A 23855-nucleotide genomic window follows, 5' to 3' on the forward strand; every position below is an offset into this window, starting at 1 on the left:
CCTTTCTCTTTAGAGTGTTACAAGCTCTTGGTGCATGAAAAAGATCTGTAAAGTTGCAAAAACTAGTGTCTCAAATTCAAAGAGATATTCTTTATCAAAGTTAAGACTCTGCCACACACCCCTAAAATGGCTCATTCAAACACGCCCCAACGTCTATGTCACTATGTGGAAATATTTGCGTAATGCTACCCAAATGTTCAGCAAAGAAAGACAGCGTGGTTTCAGTAACCGCAGTTAGTTTTGAAGCAGCCATGTCAGGGAGATGTTGTGTGTATCTAGGCGAAAGCACAAGCATTTTATTTGGCCTTCCGAAAGTAAATGCATTTAGGAATCTTTAAGATTACTTACAACAGAACAGCAACGCATTTTATGGACAACCGTTTCTTGAGCCTAGGAGAGGAGGTCTTTCTGACTTAGCTATGACAATCTGGTGCTTCTGAATCAGCTGCTTTAAATATTTTTTTATATTAATTTAAGTATTTGCTATTGACTGTTCAAATGCAGTTTTGTTAGTCGTGTATGTGTGTGCGCGAAAATGTGTGTGCGAGAGAGAGCGATACATTTTGAGCTTATCTGCCAATGTAAGATGAAGGATTCAACTCTACCTTCTGGGGGTGCCATCCTCATGTGGCTGTATGACCACCACCGTAACAGGTGTGGAGGTCCGCAGATATTCAATCATCTGCTCGTGAGTTAGAGTCCCAACAGCGACCTTGCAGATCTCCAACAAACGGCAGCCGGGGCGAAGTCCTGCCTGCCAGGCAAACCCGAATGGCTCCACATCGGCTACCACACCCTCAAAGTTGACATGGAATCCCAGCTGGCCCAGGGCATTTCTGCGCAGGGTCATCTCTAGCGCCTCACAACCCCTGGTGACCATCTGCAGGGAAGTTAGAACACACAAACAAACTTTAACCAACTGAAACTGGGCATTTTGTCACCTCAGCGACTTTTGAAGATAAAATATGTGCTGTGATAATGGGCAGAGGGTCCTGCACAGGTAAGCATGCAGATGGGTACGCAGGTACGCAGAGATATAGATGATGGCGGAAGCCAGGTCTCTCAAGGATGAAATTAACTGATGTCAAAGCAACATGGGAGAACACAACAGACTGGCTGTCTCATGAATAACACATTCCTATAACCGGAACTGAAAACCTGGGGCCAGATTCAGATTTTCTTCTTATTTTCTCGTTTAGATTATGTTGTATTCCCAAAAACAAATTCTTAAAACTTCTTGAAAATCAACATTATGAAAAACATCAATCATTTCTTAAACTTAGGATAACCTAGATAAATTTTTTTATTATTATCTTTCAAATAGTTGTAATTAAGCATTAAAATATAACACTAGCTACAAATAATGCATCATACTACTACTAGGGATGTGCACAAGTTCACACCAAGGATTGATAATGTAAACAGTGATTGTGTGAAATTATTTTTGTAGAATTTACATTTATTAACTCTAAACTCTCCAAAAAACAAGTCAATTGGGGCTTTTACATTTTACATTTATTCACTTAGCTGACGCTTTTATCCAAAGCGACATACATATATGTCAGAGGTCGCACACCTCTGGAGCAACTAGGGGTTAAGTGTCTTGCTCAGGGACACATTGGTGTTTCACAGTAGATTCGAACCCAGGTCTCGAACACCAAAGGCATGTGTCTTATCCACTGCGCTAACACCACCCACTTTTAATGTAAGTCTATAATTACAACATAATCCAGAAACACAGCCTTCGAGCTGATCAGCTAGCAATAGAACTGCCATACAAACCAAATAATGGCAAAACCATTTTCTCAACAACAAAAAAAAAAAGGTGAACTGAGTTGACCTGTTAGGAATTTCTTAAGAAATGACTTAATTTCTTTCTTTAGAGGACTTTTCATTAATCTGCCCCTGACACCTAAAACTAATGTGTTTTGGATAAAACAGTTTAAACCTTCTGCATGCAACTACTTGATCGAAAAAACAAACGGTTTTAAGCAAACCTCAGGTAAGCTGATACTACTCCGACTCTGTAAAGTTGCTAAGAGGCCAAAGGCACATTTTCTAAGCACCCACAAAAACAACAAAAGCACTTTGAAGACACTGAGGTGGTTAAAATGAAATATAAACTCAATTCAGACATAACTTGGCTTTTGCCATTCTAAACCATATTAATTATTATTTTTTTGCCACCAAACTTAATAAAATGTGTTGAGTAAATGATGACTGAATTTAAATTTCGCTTATTCCAAGAAAAACGTGCTGATGGTCTGCTGCACAAATGCTATGATGATGACAGCAAACCACCCAATGCAATAAACACATTTAAGAGCATGTTTAAGAGTCAAAGGACAGTATTTTACAAGCTGTCAAATCCCACAAAGAGAATGGACCACACATGCTGACTGGGTCCATCAACCTAAAAGGCATGTACACCTATTTAAACCTCCACTGCACTGTAAAAAATGTAGTTTATGTCTGCAGGTCTAGACCAACCGAGCATGAATGGGATGGCAATAAAGCAAGAAGCAGAACTACTATTGATTTATAAAGGTGTGTCTTGATGTATGTAGTTATCCCAGAGTGAATAAAGTTTTGGCAAGCTTAAGGTAAGCTAAGGTAAAGTGATCTGCTCTAACATGGTCTTTATACCCTTTTTAAAGTGCTAATTCATTGACCCTTGGCCCCTGATTCCAACAGAACCTTGATCCTGTATACCAACACTGCTCACTTATTCACAGTAAAAGGTAAGCTTGGTTTTAGCTTCAGCTAAGATAAAACTTGATCTTTCATTCTGGATTGGCTACTCATACCTCTAACCGTTGTACGACCTCTCGAACTTCCTCTGGGCATCCGTCCTGCACGGAAAACACCACACAGTCGCCACGCTCGTAAAAGAGCTTAACCCTGCCCACTATTGAGGACGAACTCCAACCAATCACGTCCTTGCAGTAGCAGTTGAAAACCACTTCTCGGGACGCTTCCTCAATGAGCGCCACAAACTCTCGGGAGATGGCCAGCAAACAACCAATATCGATGGACTGGCAACTGTCCCGAGCAACCACTGGCCACGTGATGGCTCCCGTACTGTATAGATGAGCATTGTTCCTTGGCCGACTGCGCTCCTTCCTTTTGGCGCCTAGGGTGATAAAGCTGAATTTTGGACCTGAGGCGTCCACAGGCGTTGCACTGGTAAAGTTGTCCACAAGGTCTTTAAGGTATTCCTGGCGGGTACGCGTTGCCATGGCACGGAACTTCTCAGACTTGTGGGCCGCGTTTTCACCGTTGATCACCTTGGCCAGCAGGAAGTCCCGGAATACAGCAGACTTTGGGAACATTACCCCATTTGGTATGGGAGGTCCAAACGCAGGCATGTCTTTGGATCTGGCAACCGCAACACTATTAAGTAAAGAAAGACAATGAATTTAGTGTAGTCAATTTAAATATATGATGCTCTTTTCAAAGTTTCATTCATTAAAGAATCCCACAAAAAATCAATCAAAAAGGTTTCTGAAAAGATGTTAGGATACTTCAATACAAAACGTTTATTTTGGATGTGATTAATCATGATTAATCGTTTGACAGCACTAAAAATAATATATATTTTTATATAAATATATATATTTTTAATTTATTTATTTTACATATCCTTTTACTGTGACATTAATATAATCAACCTCTGAAGGGCTTACATCGGTCTCCACATATTAAGCTTAACTTTAAATATCTGTAATACGTGCAAAAGGCTGAAGAACATGTCCCCTGTAAGAAGAATAAATAGAAAGCGTTTCCATTTGACTTCAACATTAAAATCACTTGTTTAATCACGTCTTAGAGATGGGCGATTTTACTTTGAGCCAGGTTCCAGCCTCCCTCAGCTCTCTGAAATGTTACACTGAACAAGCTTAAGAGGTAAACACTGAGTAAATAAGACTGGAAATTGAATACCCTTCGATCTTATCCTTTAATCCTCCCTATCGTTCTGAGAGGTCAAAACTGACAGTCACCGAGCTGTTTGGAAAGCATCTTCGTCTACCTCCGCCCACCGTCCCAACAGAATGAGTTCTTTCATTTACAAAATTGGATTTATTCAGGACGGACTGGGTATGACTTTGCAAAACACAGTATTGTGCTTAGCAAAGCCACATGTATAAGCTTAATCACCATTCTAATTGTAAAACATAAGCTTTTATTTTCCAGGCTAGGCTAAAAATGGTGAGTAACTGACATTTTACATTTTACCTGTAACACACATGCTCTGTGCAAGGATTGTGGACTTTGATGATGATGAAGACGTGTTGAAAATGAGAGCGTATGTTTTGGGGTGTGAATGGAAAAGCTCCTGGTTCCTGGAAAATGATGGTAACGATGTCATTTCCAATGTGCCTTTTCCTCAGCAGCTGGATGGGGAAACACATCATAAGAAGAAAGTCATCATAGTGCACATTTTAACAAGAAACTAGTTACAGTTGATGTCATCCAAAGCAAAAACAAACTTCAAACAAAAGTGGAAAAACATGCATAACAGGATAGAAAATTAAATTAAAGAAAGTTAAATAATAAATAAATATTTTCATATAAATGAAAAAAAAAAAATCAACAGAAACATCCACATATAATTTACTGCATACTGGATAAACAACTGTTTCTATAAGAAAGCTTAAGTAATGTGTAAATGGTTTAGCTGTAGTCTACTGTATATCCTTTGGGCTCATCTCTCTGTCAGCAAAGGAAAGAAAGAGGATCAGAGGTGTACTGAATTTAAAGCTCAAAGCTGTGGAGATCTTCAGCTTATTTTCCAAGATTATCCCTATCGGACCATGATCCAATGGACAGAAAACAACAAATCCCTATATCGGCCAAATAAAGACTCAAGAAAGGGCTCCTATACTTCTCTTTTTACTAATTCCATTAAAATCCTTTCTATTAAAAGCACGAATCTCAATTTTATCATTCGACTGAGCTCAGTCTAGCCATGGGGATTTCAGGAAGTCATTGATGGAAAGCTGTTACGGTGGTAAATGAATCTGCGGCAGACTCTATTAGGATTGTTCCGCCCATTGAGAAGTACAGCGGATAAGGGAAATAAATATTTTTACATTTGTTCCACCAAATAAATAAGAACAGGCTTTCACCATCAGAAAATGATGCATTTCTTTACATTAATTAGCCATGATACGTCCTGCTCTCAACTTAAAACATAAAATCTGTGCCTTGTCCTGGCAACTGGAAAGGGAGCTTTTAAAAAAAAAAGAAAAAAAAAGAAAGATGGAGCATTCAGACAGTTGCTATGACAACGTGGCCTGCCCGCTGAAGTGTTTACAATTAGCAGGATGCAGGACAATTGGTCTAGGTTCTGTGAGGTCTGAAAGATGCACAGATCAAGACCAGCCACTTGAATAGAGAACTGACGAGGGCTGAAAGAGTTTTGTGTAGACAGGCATGAGTAAGTGATCAGACCTGAATCTCATTTGCGCAGGTGCTTGTTCAAGTGTGCATAAATCAGCAGAAAGACCAATCTATCTTGGATTATCTGCTTTTTTGTTCGCAAAAAAAGAAATTATAAATCGCACCTATCTACATGTGAAATTTCTACCATTAAATCAAAGTGTTGTCATCAGCTTCTTATTAAACCATACCAAAATTATTTTTTTGTATTTAACATTTTAACAACAAAGACAGTAATATTATAAAATACTATGACAATTTTTAATTGCAACTGTTATATTATATAATATATATATAATATAAATATAATATATATAATGTAATTTATTCCTGTGAGGGTATAGCTGAATGTTCCGCATCATAACTCCATTCTTCAGTGTCACGTGATACTTCATAAATCACTTTAATATGCTGATTTGGTGCTCAAGAAATGTTTATTACTATTAGCAATGTTGAAAATGATTGTACGGTTTGATTTATTCTTGTGGAAACATTGATGCATGTTTTTTTTCTGGATTCTTTGTTGAACAGAAATAGCTTAAAGCACACTAAGAACTCAAATATATAGAACTCTAAATATCTCTCTTTAAGTTCCATCTAAAAAGGTCATATGGCCTTGGATCATAAAGATGAGTAGATGAAAAGTAGGTATTAAGTATGAAATGTGTCCGACTCACTTGTTGTCTGTTGTTGGGTGTGTAGGGCAGCATTGTAGAGACGTGAAACATCAGTTCAAAGTCTTTATAGGTGGTGTAGAGAGAGTGAGTGCCAGTGGAATCCGCTGCAGAAACAATGTGATTATATCACACATATCAGTAATAAAAGGCAGTAAATTAAAAAGACACTGATGATGAAATATGAAATTAGTCTCTTGCAGTCCAATATTAATTTGCAAATGGCTCATCTGTACAGATTTAGAGATTAAGAGAAACTGTCCAATGCACTGACCGAGAACAAATGTGGTATAAACAAAACCCATTTCAGAAATGAACCTGAAGCTGCCAGTTAGCTTTTTGGCTTCAAATTTTCAAACATTTTAAAAATATGATCTTGAGAGCAGCACTTACTTTTGTTGTCCAGCTGTGCCCTGTACTTGTTGAACCCTTTCAGACGGACTTTCTGACCTAGTAGATCTAGAAACTCTTCCAGTGCAGGACTACCACTCTCATTATTGTACATCTCCTCCTCTGTGCTCTGCCCAGCCTGGCAGTACAGGATTCCCACTTTGTGCTGGTAACTCAACTACAATTTACAAAGAATAAAAACATAATCAGTTTCAATCATTATAATGATATTTGACAAGTTTTTTTGTGTATAAACCTTCAGTGTGAACCAGTCATTACATCCTTCACAGAGTATTGCAAAACCCCAATTACACCTATTATACATCTCTGCAGAATACTGGATTCACTGCACTCTGTGGTCTTTTATTTTTTATGACCATTAAATGTACGGTATATTTGACTGGTACCTATCAACTTTTCATATATTCATTTCATATATTGTATCAGTTTTGGTCTTCCCTTTTCACATAATTTAAATGAAATATTATAAATATTTTCCCATATATAAACAATATAAAACAATATTTTAGTCCTGTCCCTTGCATATTACATGGCAGGATTACGAAACAGAATCAATTCTAAAAGAACACAGTCAAAAGTGATATATTTATCCAGTCTTTAATGCACATTGTACAGGAAACCTTTAAAAGCACTCTTAAAGCATATTATGGAACGGTGATATACATCGTCTACCACAAGTGGTGATTCAGTCATGTTAAGTGCTATCAATCTACACAAAAGCCTGACACGTAATAACATGTGGACTGGGCTCAGATGCCACTTTTGTATGAGACACACATACCAGCCATAAACTAAAGAAAGAACCTTTGGAACCAGACACGGCATCAAATAGGCAAAAAAAGTGCAGAGCCAGACAATTATTTCGAAAATCATTAAAAGATAATGAACCGTACGTCAAAAATATGATACTTAACATTCATAATACTAGGAATTTATGATCGGATGACAAACTGAAAAATGCTGGTTTACAAATTACCAGGTCTAAGGTAATTGTCCAAAATGTCTTGTAATTCAGAAATGGTAAAAGCAATTTTAGTGCTATTCTTACAATTGCTTTGGCTTTTGTGCCATAAAATGTCACCAATAGTCTTTAGAGGAGAAAAACCCCCACCATTATCAGAGAGGGAAGAACTGGGAGAGAATATGGAGGGTGAGATGAAGAAATGGACAAAGACGGGGGACTCAAGAAAGCATAAGACGAGCAATGGTTTTCTTTTCTTTCATTTCAAGTGCTGCTGGTCACAGTTGGCAGCGGCTCAGATGGGTCAAGTGGCTGTTATGTGTGGCTAGGTGGTTGCCATGGTGATGTTTTCAGAGGTTTTTGCCAAATAATTTGCCTTGAAAACTAGTTATCTTTTGTCTGAGCACTGGAAATGCAGACAATAGCTGAATTATCATTTTACAGTTAGGTCCTCAATAAGGTATTCATTGAAACTGATTGATTGGAGACGACAAAATACCACTTGAAATAATTACGAACCTTAATTTTACAACTAGCCTCTTTCAATGTATTCATTGTTCTAGAGGGTTACTCTTCAGATTTTCTCCCCATCGTGTGGCTGCAATATCGATCAAGACTTTAACTGCTTCTCAGATTCCATTCAGTCAATGTACTGACAAAACTGCTAATCTCTCTGTTCCACTCTAGCCCTGAGATGTGCAAGTCTGGGTCTGTCAATAAGTAATTGGATCTTTGTTTTTATAAAAGGCTTCTTTAGTAAAACACCGTCTCATCCTGACACACCTGCAATTTGAACCCTCAAACGGAAATATTATAAGGCCATCGGTGGCACCTGATAGGCGCCTTGCCCAAAGGAACCACTTTACAAGCTCAATCCTGCTTAAGCTGCCAAATGAACAACAGCATTAAGGACATCACATCATCAGCAGAAGTTTAAAACATCTGTTTCTGGTTTTATCAGTACGCATTAAAACTAAGCAAATGGGATGTATGAAGGATATAACTGATAGTTTCTCAAACCCCCACTTAGTAATTACAAGCCTTGCGGACATGTAAAGTTCACAACATTGTGCTCTGTATGCTATGAATCATCCCAGAGAATGGAGTTTCTTCCCACCTGTCAGTTTGTGTTAGCCAAACTGTCTCTTACTGTCCAAATAGTGGTACGATCATTTTACAGTCTGGCTGTATTGTGGAGAAACGCTTGTTGTATATTTTACCAGTTCAAGCACTAGCAAAGGGTAGATTGGATAGTTAATGTATAAACGTTAATGGACATGTATTTATCATCCAATTTTTTTTAATAAATTAACATATCAGTATAAGGGAAACAGTACTACAACACTTCTTTTACAAGACTGCAATTCAGTTCCAATTTATGAACGGATTAATTCATTTTAAATGGTCATACGGCATAAACAACTATATTCAATACAGTCTCTTAGTTAATAGGACATAAAATGGCAAATTATACAATTATAAAATAAGAATAAATAATGTTTAAAACAAATTTAGATTAATTACTGCATGTCACACTACAGGGCGCTGATTAAAATGGTCACATACACATCTAATATTTTAGACATTTATATAAGGTGGAACTGTTTCAGCACAAAAATACAAAAAAAATTGCGTGGAGCTGACCGTCTACGAAATCAGCAAAACGCATTTTTAAATAGGCGCTGTCTTTATTAATAAACCACAGATATGAGTTTTAAACAACTAAATTCTCAACTGAAATACTTTTAAAATTACATTTCATGACACAATAACAGTAATATTTTGAAAATGGTCAGAATAAATGGTGGTTGAAAGCACAGTGCTGTGTGAACTCAACCAATCAGCATGCTAAGTGCCCAAGTCCTGCCCCCAAAAAAGTACTACCTCGCTAGCAGGGACTTTCTGAGGGGCATTTATTTACCCAGAACTTTATTTAGATCCTGGTTCCTGGGGTGGAAACACACCGAGTACCAGCCCAAAGTCCCTAGTTCCTGGGTAAAGTTCCTGCGGTGGAAACAAGGCTTTTGATAACTTATGGTTAAAATGTGCCACTCAGCGGTCAAAAGCTGCAAATGCACTTTTCAGACATGGCGGCGGCAGCGAACATGGCGGCAGAACGCACACTCTGGTTGGCCGCCTATTGTAGACAAATTATTATTAGGTTTGGCTACTGTATTTTTTTTTTTTTATGACATATGCCATATTCACAAATTTTACACATTTTTATAAGTAATATGTCTACCATTTCTATGTGTAAAACTGGCTGTACAGCTTTTAGTACAGTACTTACCCCCTGCTGATCCAGCTTCAGCAGTTGTTCTGGGACTTTAGGTGAGCTGGTGGCCAGTCTGAGGCACTGAATGTTGACCTCAGGAACTACGTACTCCATCACCTCTTTAAGAGGGAGTCCACGGGAAGTCCCATGCTTAGCCGTGGAGGGGACGGCATCCTCCATGATTGAACCTCTCAAAGTGGTGAGCTGAAGATAGACAGAGTGGAAAGAGAGAAGTTTAGCAAAAAAAGAAAAACGGAATTCACAATGTTTGTTGAAATGAGCACATGTATCTCTTAAACGAATACACAGCATTCTCAAATAGTGAACAGATGGATAAACCATTGCAGTTGTCTCTCAAATGGCAAAGCACTCTCTAAGAGTGTCCCTTCAATGATGCTGAATCCGGCGACATGCTCTGCCAATCTTTCTGATGAATAATTGAGTTCAACTAACTGTGGCGAATGCTGAAGTAACGCTTTGGCTTTTAGCAAGAGGTCCATTGTACGCTCAACAGCCAGTTCAGAAAACTATCCAGTCACCCTAAGGAAAACCCCTGGCAGGCCAAATATGAAAGATCTCTTGCCATTTTGAAAGCCGCAGTGGTTGGAACTTTTATAGAGTCAGTGGTGAGAATCATGTAGTACAGTAAGGTAATTTATATAACCATACATGGAAAAATCAATAGTACGCCACAGACATCATCCATCTTGAGCTGATTTTCAAAACAATCAATGCTATTATTGAGGCAGCTCTGATTTGTATTCAGAAGGAATGATATACAAGTTTTGGGAAATGCACTTAATGGAAAGATGGAAATCAATTATAAATGAATGAGAAGTCCACTCATTGCATGATATGGCACACAAATGCAATGAGTAATGTAATTAAAAGCTATTCCCCTAAACTTGACTAGCTCAAAGACCAATGGATGTAAAAACAAATTGTTAAACAATGTGCGTTAAACCGTGTGTTTTAAAGAAACAGTTCTACCTCGCTGGTCCTGAAGATGACTCTATAATTATACTGTGGTCCCTCCTTCCCCTCCTCCAGTTTCTCCCTTCGAATGCTTACTGCCACTGGGCCCAAGTTCTCATCGACACCAAAGTAGTTCTGATGTTCTTTAAAGAAAAGAGAATAAGAAGGGATAAACATACAGGGAGAGATTCACTCAGAGATACATATCTATCACTATAGTTCACTTTTGTGCAGACCAATCAAATGGACTTCTAGACTGTACAACATACCTTTATTGAAAAATAATTTTTGATAGTAGTATGCACCCATGTCAATGTGCTCAATGATGTAGCGTTTGATGCAATCCCGTGGAACAGCGTAGTTTTCACGAGAGGCGTAATTCTCACGTGACATTTCCAAGACGGAAACCCCCGCATTGGTGCAGTGTGAGCTTAAAGTAGACTCAATGGTATAGTTGTCACCTACATTGTTGGGGGGTCCACTGTTTGGTTTGGTGACGCTCAGTTTTCTTTCACCTTCACCACCTATCTCGTTACGAAAATATGGGCAGCTCAGCACCAAACCGTTGCTCTTCCCATCCCCTTCATCAGGATCTGTACAAGCTTTTTGACCTAGCTCCTCACAGCTGTCCAAAGGGGATTCGCAAACAGACAGCGGGTCAAGACTGTCCATTCCCCCACCAATTTGGTGTTGGGATGCTGCAGAAGCCCCCGTGGAAATATTCTTCCGTCGTGCCAAGTTAGCACGATTGGTAACAGCCTCGCTAATATTGAAAAGCACACTCTGTACGTCATAGTGGGCAAAACATCTTTGGAAACTCAATGGGCGACCATGTCTACTACAATCGTCATGGTCGCTTAGTTGCCTCTGCTCGCTTTTCAAGGTTTTCAGCCTGCGGAAAATGGATGTCTCACCCTTTTCAGATTTCTGTCGCTGTAGGAAAGACTTCTCTCTTTCTCTGCTATAGAAGAGGGAACTGTCCACATAGTCCGAGTAGTTTGGAATGCAGAGAATGTCCCCCCGTGCAATCTGCGCAGCAGTCTGAAGACTTGGAGAAATGGCAGCTTCATACCGACGAAATTCTGGAAAGCCATGTGGAGGTGGTGCACTTGGTTGCTCCAAGAGTTCTGGCTGGAAAACCTTCAAATTGCCAAAAAATCCTTCATCGGGCAAACCCTGGCGATTGATGGAGGATGTGCTTCCATACTCTCGGTGCAAAGTGGCACCTGTATTGGGGTTAATTGCTGTCTGATCCACGTCCTCTGCCCCTATATCACTGATGGTGACATCACTGTTGCTCCTTTTCTGGAGGACGTGGTGAACTTTACCAGGAGAGTGGTTTAGAAGTTCACCAAGTCCATATTTTGGATCCATAAAGCTGGGGTTGGGAGGAGAACCTGGGCTTTGTTTGACCATATCTTCCGGCGACTGACTGGGTTGTCCATTCTGGAAGTTCGTCATTAGGCTTTCATATCTGGGTAGTGGACCTTGGCCATCCTTCTTCTGTGGCCAATCGGACACTCTTGCACGTACGCCCATCTTGGGCACTGCTGGTGTTCCCTGTGTGTTTGCACCAGGAGGTCCCATATTATCATTCAATGCTTGAAGTTTTTTGGCAAATAGATCATCGGTCTGCATTTCTGAAGTGAGGCGCTTCTCAAGCTTAAACGACCTCGTCTGCTGTGCCTCTGGTCCTAAAGACAGGGACATTCATAACTGACGTTAAATTGTCCAGACCAGGAATTCCAACTCCAGCATTTTACAGAATGGTGAAGGAGCTTGACGGTGCTGGGAGAAGTCTGTGAAAGATGACTGACCCACGTCAGGGCGTTCAGACCTATGGGTCTGTAATCCATAGGAGGAGAATGGCTCTCTTTATATCTGTTTCACTGTCAAGGACAACTGCTCACTCCACGGGAGGGCAAGCAGGAGATGCGGTCATTTCACAGGCATGTAGGCTTAAAGCCAGGTGGGATCTCTCTGATGCTCTGAAAGGAAACGAGAAAGAGAGAGATATCATTGGAGAATCCATTTGGGAGGGAGAGATACCAATGTGACCTTGAAAGAACGTAAAGCACTCAAAATCTGAACAAAGCACCTGCAAAAAGACCAATTAATTTAATAAGGATTTGAATGTCTATTCAGACAGAACTTTTCTTTTTTACCTGAATGCATGCCATTTCTGGAACATCTATATAACAAATGTAACACTTTTTTGACCTTTGTGCAAAGAATAATTAGAGGTAAAAATCTAAATCAAAAAGCATTGATGGGCTAGGCACTGCAATATTTCTGATAAACAGCATAACAGATCCAGACCACTTTCCCCACAGTGTTAAGCAGAAAAGATATTCAATGTGGTTATTTCAAGAAAAAAGCCAACAAAACTTTGAAAAAATATTTTTGTTTCACAAAATGCAAAGCTGAAGTATTTAATAAGAATCAGAATTCTTAATGAAAATGACAAATGTTCAAAAATATTAACCTCTCTACCATAATTTGTTTTCCGAATTCATCAATTTTAAAATCAGTATTCTTCCACTGAGTTCAGTGTGGGGGAAAAAAGCTAAATAAAATAAATAAAATGCAATTAACTATAAAATTATTCATTATTAAAAATGCAGAATAAACAGGCATATGAATCTTCAAAAATCTTCTTTTCTTTTTTTTACTTTAAAGGTCGCACATTAAATAATTAATTTAACTTTGTTACTTAAATCTGTTCCAATTACACTTGGCTAAACAAGTTTACAGTAATTTCAATATTTGACAGCATCTGACAGTATGTGTCCATGTAGGGTGTTGATATTTAATTTAAGAACATTTGTTTTGATTTTAGTATTGATTTGGGTCCCCACTTGATACTCAATGTAAAATCTGGGTCCTGCACCAAAAAAAAAAAAAAAAAAAAGACTGGTTTAGTGCAATGAACCCAGAGACTGCCTTTCAGTGAAAGCGCTTTTCAATATCATATCCAAAAATAACGTACTAGTGAGAACGGAAGAGAGTATAAAATTACAGTACTGACAGATGCCACTATGGGTACACACTGTGAAATTCAGCAAACTAAAAATAATCCTTCAAAGGAAAGCCGATTAAACTGGCATTTATTAATAATGTGTTTTGGACGTGCAGTTCTGTCTGTCTGTTACAAACACACTGACCCCAAAACCTTTAACCCTCCCTCCCAAATAAACACATCCAACACCAGCTGTAAACCACAAAGTTTTACCTTTCAAACTGCAATATCTATCTAGACTCTGGAAATTCACTGGATTCAGAGCTGTGATTTAATGTCAACATGGAAACAAAATTTACTTACTTTACACATTTGTCTTATTGAAAACAATTAACGGGAGCATATCATTCCAAGAAAACAATTGTTTGTAATCTTTAATCATAACATAAAATCTCCTCTAAAAGAAATTTGATTTCAGCTGACGTCTAGATGGAGGGGAAATTAAATATTTATCAAAAGACATGGCACTGACACTTGGATAAAGGGACACATTCATCCCCAGAGGAGATGCAGAGGTATTATTGCTTGGATGTATCAAAAATTTAAAATGCAGACGTTCCATGATCGTAAACATTCCCAGAAGCACTGAACATTGGATTAATCTGAACATGGCGTGAACAGAAAGGGCCTCTCAGGCTAAACTTAGCATCAGGCATCAGAAAAAGATAAATAATATGTGCACAAATGACAAGCTGTTTCATTTTTAAAGAATGCTGTTAAATTTTAAAGGAGGAAAGAGCAACATGTAAGGAGGCTCTCTTTCATGAAAGATGAAATCTTTGATTTGAAGAGCTTTGATATCCTCACAAGTGAAAGGGAAAGTGAAAAGTCTCAGGAAATCTCAGAAAAAAAAACCCCAGCAAAAATGGTCTAGAATTCTATTTCAAACAGAAGGCGAATAAATTATAAAGAAACATATATATTGCAACTATTCTAAACGCATAAAAATATTTTGGTAATATTTAGGAGATGTATGATTTTTTTACACATTATTATTATTATTAAACATGACATTATTGAGACAATAATGCACATACCATCAATTCTCATTATCATAGCTCAGAAAATAGCCATTATCATTAGTGCAGTGTAAAACACATTTTGTTATAAAGTAAAATACAACTTAGAAAAACATAATCATGTTTTTTTCAACATCACAGGATTGAGAAATAATTCAGTCTAAACATACGCCTTAATCTTTGAAAGAAGGTTGAATGCAACTCACATTAATTATTATATTGGCTCTTCCTGCGAATCGTCTGAGGTTTTAAAAATACATATGTCAGAAGGAGGTCCGTTGTCCTCCAAGACATACAAAATTACTCTGATCCCTATGATACAACAAATATCTGTTTTGGGACTCGTTTACTTCAAAATAAATGGAAAAAAATGTGTTAGAATAATGTGTACACTGTCTTTAGAGGCATTAGCGCATTAGTTTCTCAATAAATCAGCCTTATCCAAAACAAGAGAAGAAAGAGAAACAGAGCATCAAGCACTTGCAAAGGCTTGAGAGGACAACAAATTGCACATCTGAAAGGCTCCCTCCCACCATCTCCCGCTGGGCTTCAGAGCCCGGCAAATGGCCAATCCTGTCTCCTCCAACGCCCTCCGTCCAGCTGCAGTTCCTGTACAGGTCATTGATTACCATTATGAGCCGGTCCCCTGCTTTCAAACGCTTGCTCACATGCACCGTGCCACCCAAACAACAGAGCTCATCATCGCTATCATCGCCCATCGCAAAGACACACTGACCCAATCTATTTAGACAGCTGGATCTATAGTGGGGACTGTGACCACACTGGGCCGTCTATCATTTCCAACAGCCACAGAGGTTAAAAAGAGTCCCTGTCTGCCCAGGGTTTGATGGGGCAAGAGATATGAGGGAATATTTGAACTAAAGCGTGGTTTCTCTTGTTAGAAATCTCCACTTCCTGACAGGCATGACTCAAAGGAGGGTTTGCCACAAATAGAATAAGCAGCTTACGTGGACACTCTTGTGTGATGTTAGGTAATAAATCCACAACATTCTGATTGTTTTCTCGGAAAAGAGATTTGGTTAGTCTGCTGTTACTTAAATCTAAGCGACGTCACACTTTACTGGATGACTGACGGGAACATTGGTCCTTTTTGAGACATGGGCTCTGAAATGTGGTATGAAATCATCACAGATCAAAACAATGCTGGAAAGGAGGTCAACGCACTTACAGAGTGTCCCCATCTGTCCAACCCACATACAGAATGGCCCAAAGTTCCACACTAAAAAGCCTGAAAATCTAAATCTACATTAGATCTCCAAATAAACAAAGTTTGAGGATTTTAGAAGGAAAAATACAAAGAAATGTTTGAGATTCTGTGAAAAAAAAATCTGTAACATGAAGCTATTTGGATCTCAAATAATGCTAAATAACATTAAACTTAAATAACATTAAGTTTTGCACAAATTTTGGGAGACTGTGCACTGCGGTCATTAAAGCAATTTAGGCAAATGATAAAAAAAATCATCAGTAAAATTAATAATAATAATACAAAAAAATCAAATGAACTTTTTACAGAAATGTTACTGTTATTAATGTAAACTGTATTTACATCTCACAATTCTGTCTTTTTCTTCTTGGTTTTTAGGAGGTACAAAAAAAACATTTTATCTTGCAATCCTGGCAAAATCATATTATGTTGATATTTCTATTTTTGTAGAAAGAAAAAAAAAAAGAACGAACGAACAAACTACTTTAAATCTTTTTGGTCCCCATTGTTGACCACACAATACAACATTTCACAGATGGAAACACTGAAAAACTGCAGCAAACTGAGACTTTCCTAAGCCCAAATCAATGCTACAAGGTTACACCTAATGGATTATTGTTTCCTGGCCACATTTGTTTGCCAACAAGTAAACAAGTATGATTTTGACAGAAGTACTGAGTAAATTGAGCCCTGCAGTTTTGGCAGGGTAACTGGGGCGAGCAGACACCTAGTAGAACCAGAAGGTTTTGACATCAGCCTCAGTGAACACCCTACATGGGCACACCTTGTCAGATGCTGTCAAAGCTTTCCAGGCCTGAGCTCACCTACATTTCTCATTCCTGAGACACTGCTGGGAGGTCTTGTGTTCTCATTTCCCTTTCCTTGTTAGGAGTAAGGCCGGAGTCTCTTTGGCGCTTATGCATTCCAGTGCTAGAGGCACTATAACAAGAGCCAGGAGCTGATGTGCCCTAATGCCTCACATGCCACAAACACTACTGGATTTATTCTAAACACTGGCATGTAGGAAACCTACATTAATGTTTCACATGGAAATTTCTGTTCATTATCACAGTCTAAAATCCATAATACTTTCATGGATATCTGAACAAAAGTATTTGACTTACAACCGAAGAACACAAACACATAACTAAAAACCTAAAAAAGAAATAATCAAACTTTAATCATGTCACTGTAAAATAAAAATAAAAAATAAATGCATAAAATAAAAATGACTCATTCTTTTGCGGTAGGGTCAGACGAGGCAAACAAAGACATTTAGATGAACAATATCTATCTAGAACATCTAAAAATCTATCTGTATCTACAAATAAAATAAATTGTTTATTTTTATTATAAATAAAAGCTATAATAAATAACAAACATCTCAAGTTGATCAGCACTTGGTTGATTTATAAACTTCAGATCAAAATGTCACCTCTTGAGTACAATGAAAAACTGAAGGTTAAAGGCTGATTTATACTTCTGCGTTGGATCTACGCCATGGCCTAAGCGTAGATTCACTCCTTTACGGTGCAGCCTGACGTGCACCTCTCCAAAAATCTCACAGGGCATCAATTCTACGCGGAACGTAAGCGCTGTGATTGGTCTGCTAGAATCCTTCCCTGCATAAGTACTTGAGTTTTGTGTGAGTTTATGTGCACTTTAATATTTTAAATGTTACACCACCTTACATGAAATAAAGCAAAGAACAAGTGTCTTATCATTTATTATACTACATAGCATTATAAATCAGTAGTTGTCCGCGACAAACAATGTTGATCTGCCGTGGTCCAATCCTTGTGGGGATTGAAAGAATGCCATCTTCTCCTGTTCCATTGTGGTCTCCTTTTGTAGTTTCAAATAATGATTTGATATTTATTTGCCACCGTCACGGCTATAATGCTCCTCCAATGAGCCACTTCGGCTTTTGCAGTGGTCTGCGGGTTACACAAGCAACTTGTTCATGGACACCGAAGCCTAGTGGTTTGGATGTGTACTGCACGTCGATGCGGACAATGACACAGAAGTATAAATAAAAACTGACGCATAGCCTGTGGCGTGAAGGCTACTGCATAGGTCCGACGCAGAAGTATACATCAGCCTTAACTCCACTGAAAAAAAAATGTGAGGAAGTGAATGCTGAGAAAGAGAGGAAGAGGAACATATCCAATGAGAAATAGGCTAGGAACAATAAACAAACAAAAGGCAGGCCTCACATCCTCCCAGGGAGTTAAAAGGTTGGACCCCAGGGGGTGCACTGAGGGGGCTTTCTGAAGGGAATACAGCAACTGACCTTTACCATTTGGGTTAATATAATTTCCAGGTGTTTACCAAACAAACACAGTCTTCCAACAGTGAGCAAACAGAAAGGGAACAGCCTGGGAGAAAAGGCTGTGTTTTAAAACTAAGCAAGTGTTCTGGTTAAAATGCAATAACGCACATTTCCATGATTTGCAATATGATACAGCCCAGATATGGCTACTTCCTAAGTATTCTACAAAGCGATATGACTTCTAGTTGGCAAATTTTACACCGGAATGCAGGCTCGTGTGCCAGAACATGTCAAGATCTTGTGATTTTCATTGCCAGTACTTTAACAAGAAGGAAGAGCCATAGTTTCATGCTAAAAGCTTACAGCTTGACTGCTTCTACCCCTCCTAATACGGGACAAAAGGCCCTCGGTAAGTCAAAGTGGGTGAAAAAATTTTTTCCATTCACTTTCATGATTCAGACTCAGCTTTTGGCTTTGACTGACCTGGATAACGTGTATCAGCTGTTAAAATGAGTCAGACAGGCGCAAACGCAGACAGCCATTCAGCATCTGCTACACTAGACACGTCTGTCTGTGATAGAGTTTATGGCATCCAGCCCAATAAGAGATAAAGTCCTGTTAATGACACAAGCTGCGAACACAGTATTTCATGTACTCATTGTCGATCTTATCAATAACATCTGGAATAGCCCTCGTTTAGACAGATTTTCCATCATTCTCAGCTGCGACTGAAGTGGAGGAGACAGGCAATTATCATTGAGATATTTTACCTCACAGCCAGTTGGATTGAAACATGAGGGACACCCACCTCCTCCTCCAAATCCCATTTTTCCTCAGTCACTCTAGGCCTGAAACATACTCTAGCTTTTAGCGAAATGTGTCAGCAATTCCTAACGCAAACCAGAAAGCTTTCTCAGCGGTGCCACAGTGGCGTTTTAACGTAAATGGTTTTCTTACAGCAACAGTTTTAACTTGAAGACAATCTTGCCGAGCAAGTTAAAGTTAATTTAACTGTTGGCATATTTAAAGTTAGCTACCCTAATAATAACAACATGCATTGCAGCTATATTTTTGGGCAAATATATCACCCCCTTGAATTCTGAGGTTTGTTACCGCCAAAGGGCATTAAAGTCATGAAATCAAAATTTCTATTACAATTTTTTGTATATATTTATCCGTGCAGTAAGGATGCACTGATCCAAAACTCATTTCAGTTATTGGCTCCGATACTGCCATTCTTTGCAGGATCGGGTATCGGTCAAAGAATTTCGGCATTATTTCTTTGACCCTTTTTAAGATCTGCACAAATAAACTAAATACCATATGAGTGGGATCTCATCCAGTGTTCCCATTATTATTATTATACTTGATTTGTTAATAAATGTCAGATTTTTCATAAAATAACCGTCTCTTGAGTTTATTGTTGCATCATGTTACCAGATGTCTGTTAGAACAAAACATGGGAGTAGGAAAAAACAAAAAATTTTAACATGTACAGTAACTGAAATTTTACTCTTTAAACACATTTACCGAATAAATTCCACAATGCGCATTGAAAAAGTAATGTGACTTTGTGCTATGAGATGGGATAAACTGACTAACCAGTGGACCGATCTCGTTCACAGCCTCTATATTTTGTTTTGGTTGTTCAGAAATGCCTGATGAAAGTCTGTCATCAAAGTATTTAGTATAATTATGGTCTTACATGACTGCATTCCCAAACAGCAAGCATCCAACTCTAAAAGCAATGACCACATTTATTGTGTTACATCTGCTCTCTCTGAAGCGCACATAATTTATTATTACATATGAAAATGATTATATTCAGTGGCTTCTCCTAGTTTTCTAAGATATTTTTAGTGCCAGTATACCAGTAAGTGATATTTCTTTGTTTTCTTTGACTCGTTGGATGGAAAAGGTGCTTTATTCGTAAATGTTTCATGCAATATTCAAGTTTTGCGCATATGTTAAATTTGCATCTTTGCAGAAGAGTGCAATATTGCAGAAGAGTGATTATCAGTTCCACACACACAGATAAAGAAATGTTGTTTTTTTTTTGTCTTTTTTTTTTTTTTTTAACTGCACTGGCATCAGATTGGTATTTGTTTCAACCGAAACTGAACCCCAGGTATCAGTATCGGAGCCGAAAAAGGTTGATCGAAGCATCCCTACCGTGAGTGCACATCTTTTTCTTTTTTTTTGTTCATGTGCCCCTTGGTAGTTTTTAATAGAACTATATTTACTCCCATATCCCAGCACAACATCATCTCACATGAGACCGCAGCAATTCTCAACAACAAGCCAGCGATTCAATCAGTTCTCGACTGATAAATCCCACCCTACAATTTCTTGTCCAAAAAGCTTCACTTGGATGCGTGTCAGAGTAGGGAAGAAAAGATGCAAAATTTCCACTTTAAGCTGACTTGAAGTGGTGGTCAACTATACCTAATAAATTAAAATGTGTTGAGCACTAGTGACAGCAAGTGGAACTGCGACCTGTTTGGAACCAGTACTGGTGATGAAAATACATACGCCATCTTTAATTACAGGATATTAGACACAAATTAGTAAATTAACACCTAATATTACTGGAATTATACAAACATTAATTGTATGCTATATTTAATCAAATCCCAATGAAAAGTTTTTAAATACCATCTAAATCTTGCTTGTATTTTCGGAAACTGACAAAAAGATAAGCTAACAGTTATGTTAATCAGCCATGTGGACACGATTAACAATGCCAATAATAAAAAAAAAATAGCTAAATAATGACCTTTAACATTATGTACACAGGGCTGCCCACATACAATGCACTGCCCAAGCATTTACACATTTGCGTAGTAAGTATGCTTCTGGCACACACATCCACTGTTTTACAAGGAACCCAACTATTTTGGCTAATGAGCTTTGTTAGGCATAAGTTATCCTAATTTTAACCCATTTAATGTCTTCCATATGACACATCGACCACAAACAACACCAATCTTATGCGTAATGGAACCTTGTACGGGGGCATCTTAAACAAGGCCATGAGGTAAATTAACCTCCAAACCTTCAGTCTTTTAAACACCAGAAGTCTTGGTCTAGGCCCAAAAGAGTTTATTTGAACAATGCTCATCAGCTAGCAGCTAAAAAAAAGTAGGAGTTAAGAGTTTATGTAAGCCTTTTGTTAGGACACAAATCCTTCTTTTCACACACATCAATGAGGGTTTAGGAACGACATAAAGGGCGATTCGGCCTAGTGCCTCGTTTAATTAAAATCTGAATAAAGCAAAAGTTCGTTCAGATCGTGTACAGCTGCGGGGCGAATGACAAACATGCTGAAAGTTTGACACAAGTGTCGATTTCTGCGGTTCACCTGCTGACAACACTAACGGGTAAAAACACATTCAAAGGACAGGACCAGACACAAACAAACATGCAGGGACTGGTTGTTTCGCACATGCATGGCATGTTTCGACAGCAATCGATGGCACAACTCTACATCTGTCTCGGCTTCTTTAAGGTCAGTGGGAGCAAACAGGCCAAGGCTCTTTCATAAACCTGATTTCATGCTTGAAACTAGGGCTGCATGATTATGAGAAAAATCATAATTGTTCATTATTCCCTTAAAACTGTAATTGCGGTAATTAATTACAATTATCACAATTTACACAATGATGTTTATATCATTGTTTGATGCAACTGCATGCCATAGTTTTACATGAAAATAAACAAGCTGAAAACAATCTAACTGAAAAACGTATAGTATTAAGCCTCAAATGTCAAATATACATCTGCCTGTTTTTTTTTTCAATTATAAAAAGAAGTGAATGGTATTATAATGTTATACTAAAAAAAAAAAAAAAAAAAAAACTAAGCACGCAGAATAACATAAGTGGACTTTGAATGATTAATTGAAGTTTTAACAATTCCGTAATTGTGGCATCCATAATTGTATCGCGATGAGAAATTCGATTAATTGTGAAGCCCTAGTTGAAACACACTGCCTCCTTGTTTCTCTCATTCAAATCGGTCCTCTATGGGTTTGGACAGCAGCGGGCATCTTTGTGGAAGCAGCACTGCATTGTCCTGCCGAGCTGAACTAATTTCTTCTCGCGCTCGAGCAGTAACCTTCATTCATAGGGAGTTTCTGACGATATGCTGCACTTGAAAGAGAGGCTGAAAGGGCCTGTGAGAAAACCGAAGCAGCAGGTAGCTTTGGGTGTTAGAGAATTCTGCCTGTCTGAATTGAAGCTGGTCATTCCAGACAGCATGTGGTCCACACCGCGGAGCTCCAGTCGAGAGTGGGAGAGCTTTTTGAGTATAACAAGCACCATCTGGCATTCTGAGCTCCTCACAGCAGCCGAAAAGACACACACACACACACACACCCCAACACCCCGCTGCACCATCACCGCCAAATACCTTAACCAGCACACACACACACACATACACACACACACATTCACTGCTGAATAAAAGACCTGGACTCCTCAGACTTGGTAAAAATATGACCTTTAACCAGCATCCCTTAGAACTGTGCTTCTCAACTGGTTATACAGAGCTAGATTTTACACTGCAAATCATGTGACAAAAAAAAGGCCTTAAAAACACCCACTGAAATGTAATTTATTCATTATAATATTTTACAGTAATTACAAATACAAACCTTCCTAACTGGCTAACTTCTATTAAGTGAAGGTTAATTGGATGCTAGACCCCTGATTTAAACAGAAAGGATATGTGAACAGTTTTTTACTCAGTTTTAAATGAACATAGGCCTATGTCTTTGTATTTTAGCTATCATAATGATTATGCAGTTACTAGCCGTTTTTACTTGTTTTCTTTTTCTTTTTTGAGCTTAGAGGTTTTCCCCCATAACATCATAAGAACAAATCTGCAACCCGCTCATGAACCACCAGACCATAAGAAAACACAGAAACTAATTTAAAGACACTTTTCTGAAAGAAATTTACATTCAAACATGGCTAACAGCTAACGCACAAAAAGCATGCCAACTAAAACACTGGCGCCAAAATTAAACATACAACGATAAAGATTAATGTCAGTGACATACAACAGCATCCATAATAAATGAACGTGCATGTAATTTATCTTCAATGCATTAATTTAATGTTGATATGTAATAACATTTGAATGAATAAGCATTTAAGAAGTCATTAAATTTAAATAAAATAAGTAAATAACATGATCATATCAAAACTACAAAAACAATATTTTTATGGTATTGAGACAGTGAAATTTTACTTACTTCATGAACAGTATTTTTAATGCGTTTTACATAAATTATCATAAAACGGAATCATAATGGACTAGTTGGCTGATGGACGATTTGTCTGCCATTGTGCAACACAAGCACTACTGCCCACTATGTCTACACCATCACTCAATGCTTTCAGTAAAACTAAACACACAATGCAAATGCAGAGAAAGAAAGAAAAATAGTTTGTAAACACCTCTTTTACTGCTGAAGGACATCTATCCTACTGACAGTTAAATTTAATTATACTGCAACAATTCCCAGCTTTACAAAGCTCTTCATCTAACCTCAGAAAAGCCTGCGGAGAGCGATT

The 23855-nt window shown here is 38.2% G+C and overlaps 1 protein-coding gene across 2 annotated transcripts in view; it reads right to left on the reverse strand.

Annotated features, from left to right (window-relative positions):
- The window catches only part of sipa1l2 (signal-induced proliferation-associated 1 like 2), a 67697-nt gene that overhangs the window by 21509 nt on the left and 22333 nt on the right, over positions 1 to 23855 (reverse strand). Inside the window, exons 2-10 of one of the 2 annotated variants that reach the window (XM_052569013.1) lie at positions 12556 to 12726; positions 11008 to 12432; positions 10754 to 10881; positions 9779 to 9967; positions 6510 to 6684; positions 6120 to 6223; positions 4237 to 4394; positions 2808 to 3393; positions 606 to 880 (exon numbers count right to left, since the gene is read on the reverse strand). In XM_052569013.1, the coding sequence (XP_052424973.1) occupies positions 606 to 880; positions 2808 to 3393; positions 4237 to 4394; positions 6120 to 6223; positions 6510 to 6684; positions 9779 to 9967; positions 10754 to 10881; positions 11008 to 12376 (2984 nt within the window). In that variant the 5' untranslated portion in view covers positions 12377 to 12432; positions 12556 to 12726. Of the gene's footprint in view, positions 1 to 605; positions 881 to 2807; positions 3394 to 4236; positions 4395 to 6119; positions 6224 to 6509; positions 6685 to 9778; positions 9968 to 10753; positions 10882 to 11007; positions 12727 to 23855 lie in introns of both variants that reach the window. The other variant, XM_052569011.1, reaches the window with a different exon arrangement.

Source organism: Carassius gibelio, chromosome B11, assembly GCF_023724105.1.
Source record: "Carassius gibelio isolate Cgi1373 ecotype wild population from Czech Republic chromosome B11, carGib1.2-hapl.c, whole genome shotgun sequence".
NCBI classification, from domain to species: Eukaryota; Metazoa; Chordata; class Actinopteri; order Cypriniformes; family Cyprinidae; genus Carassius; species Carassius gibelio.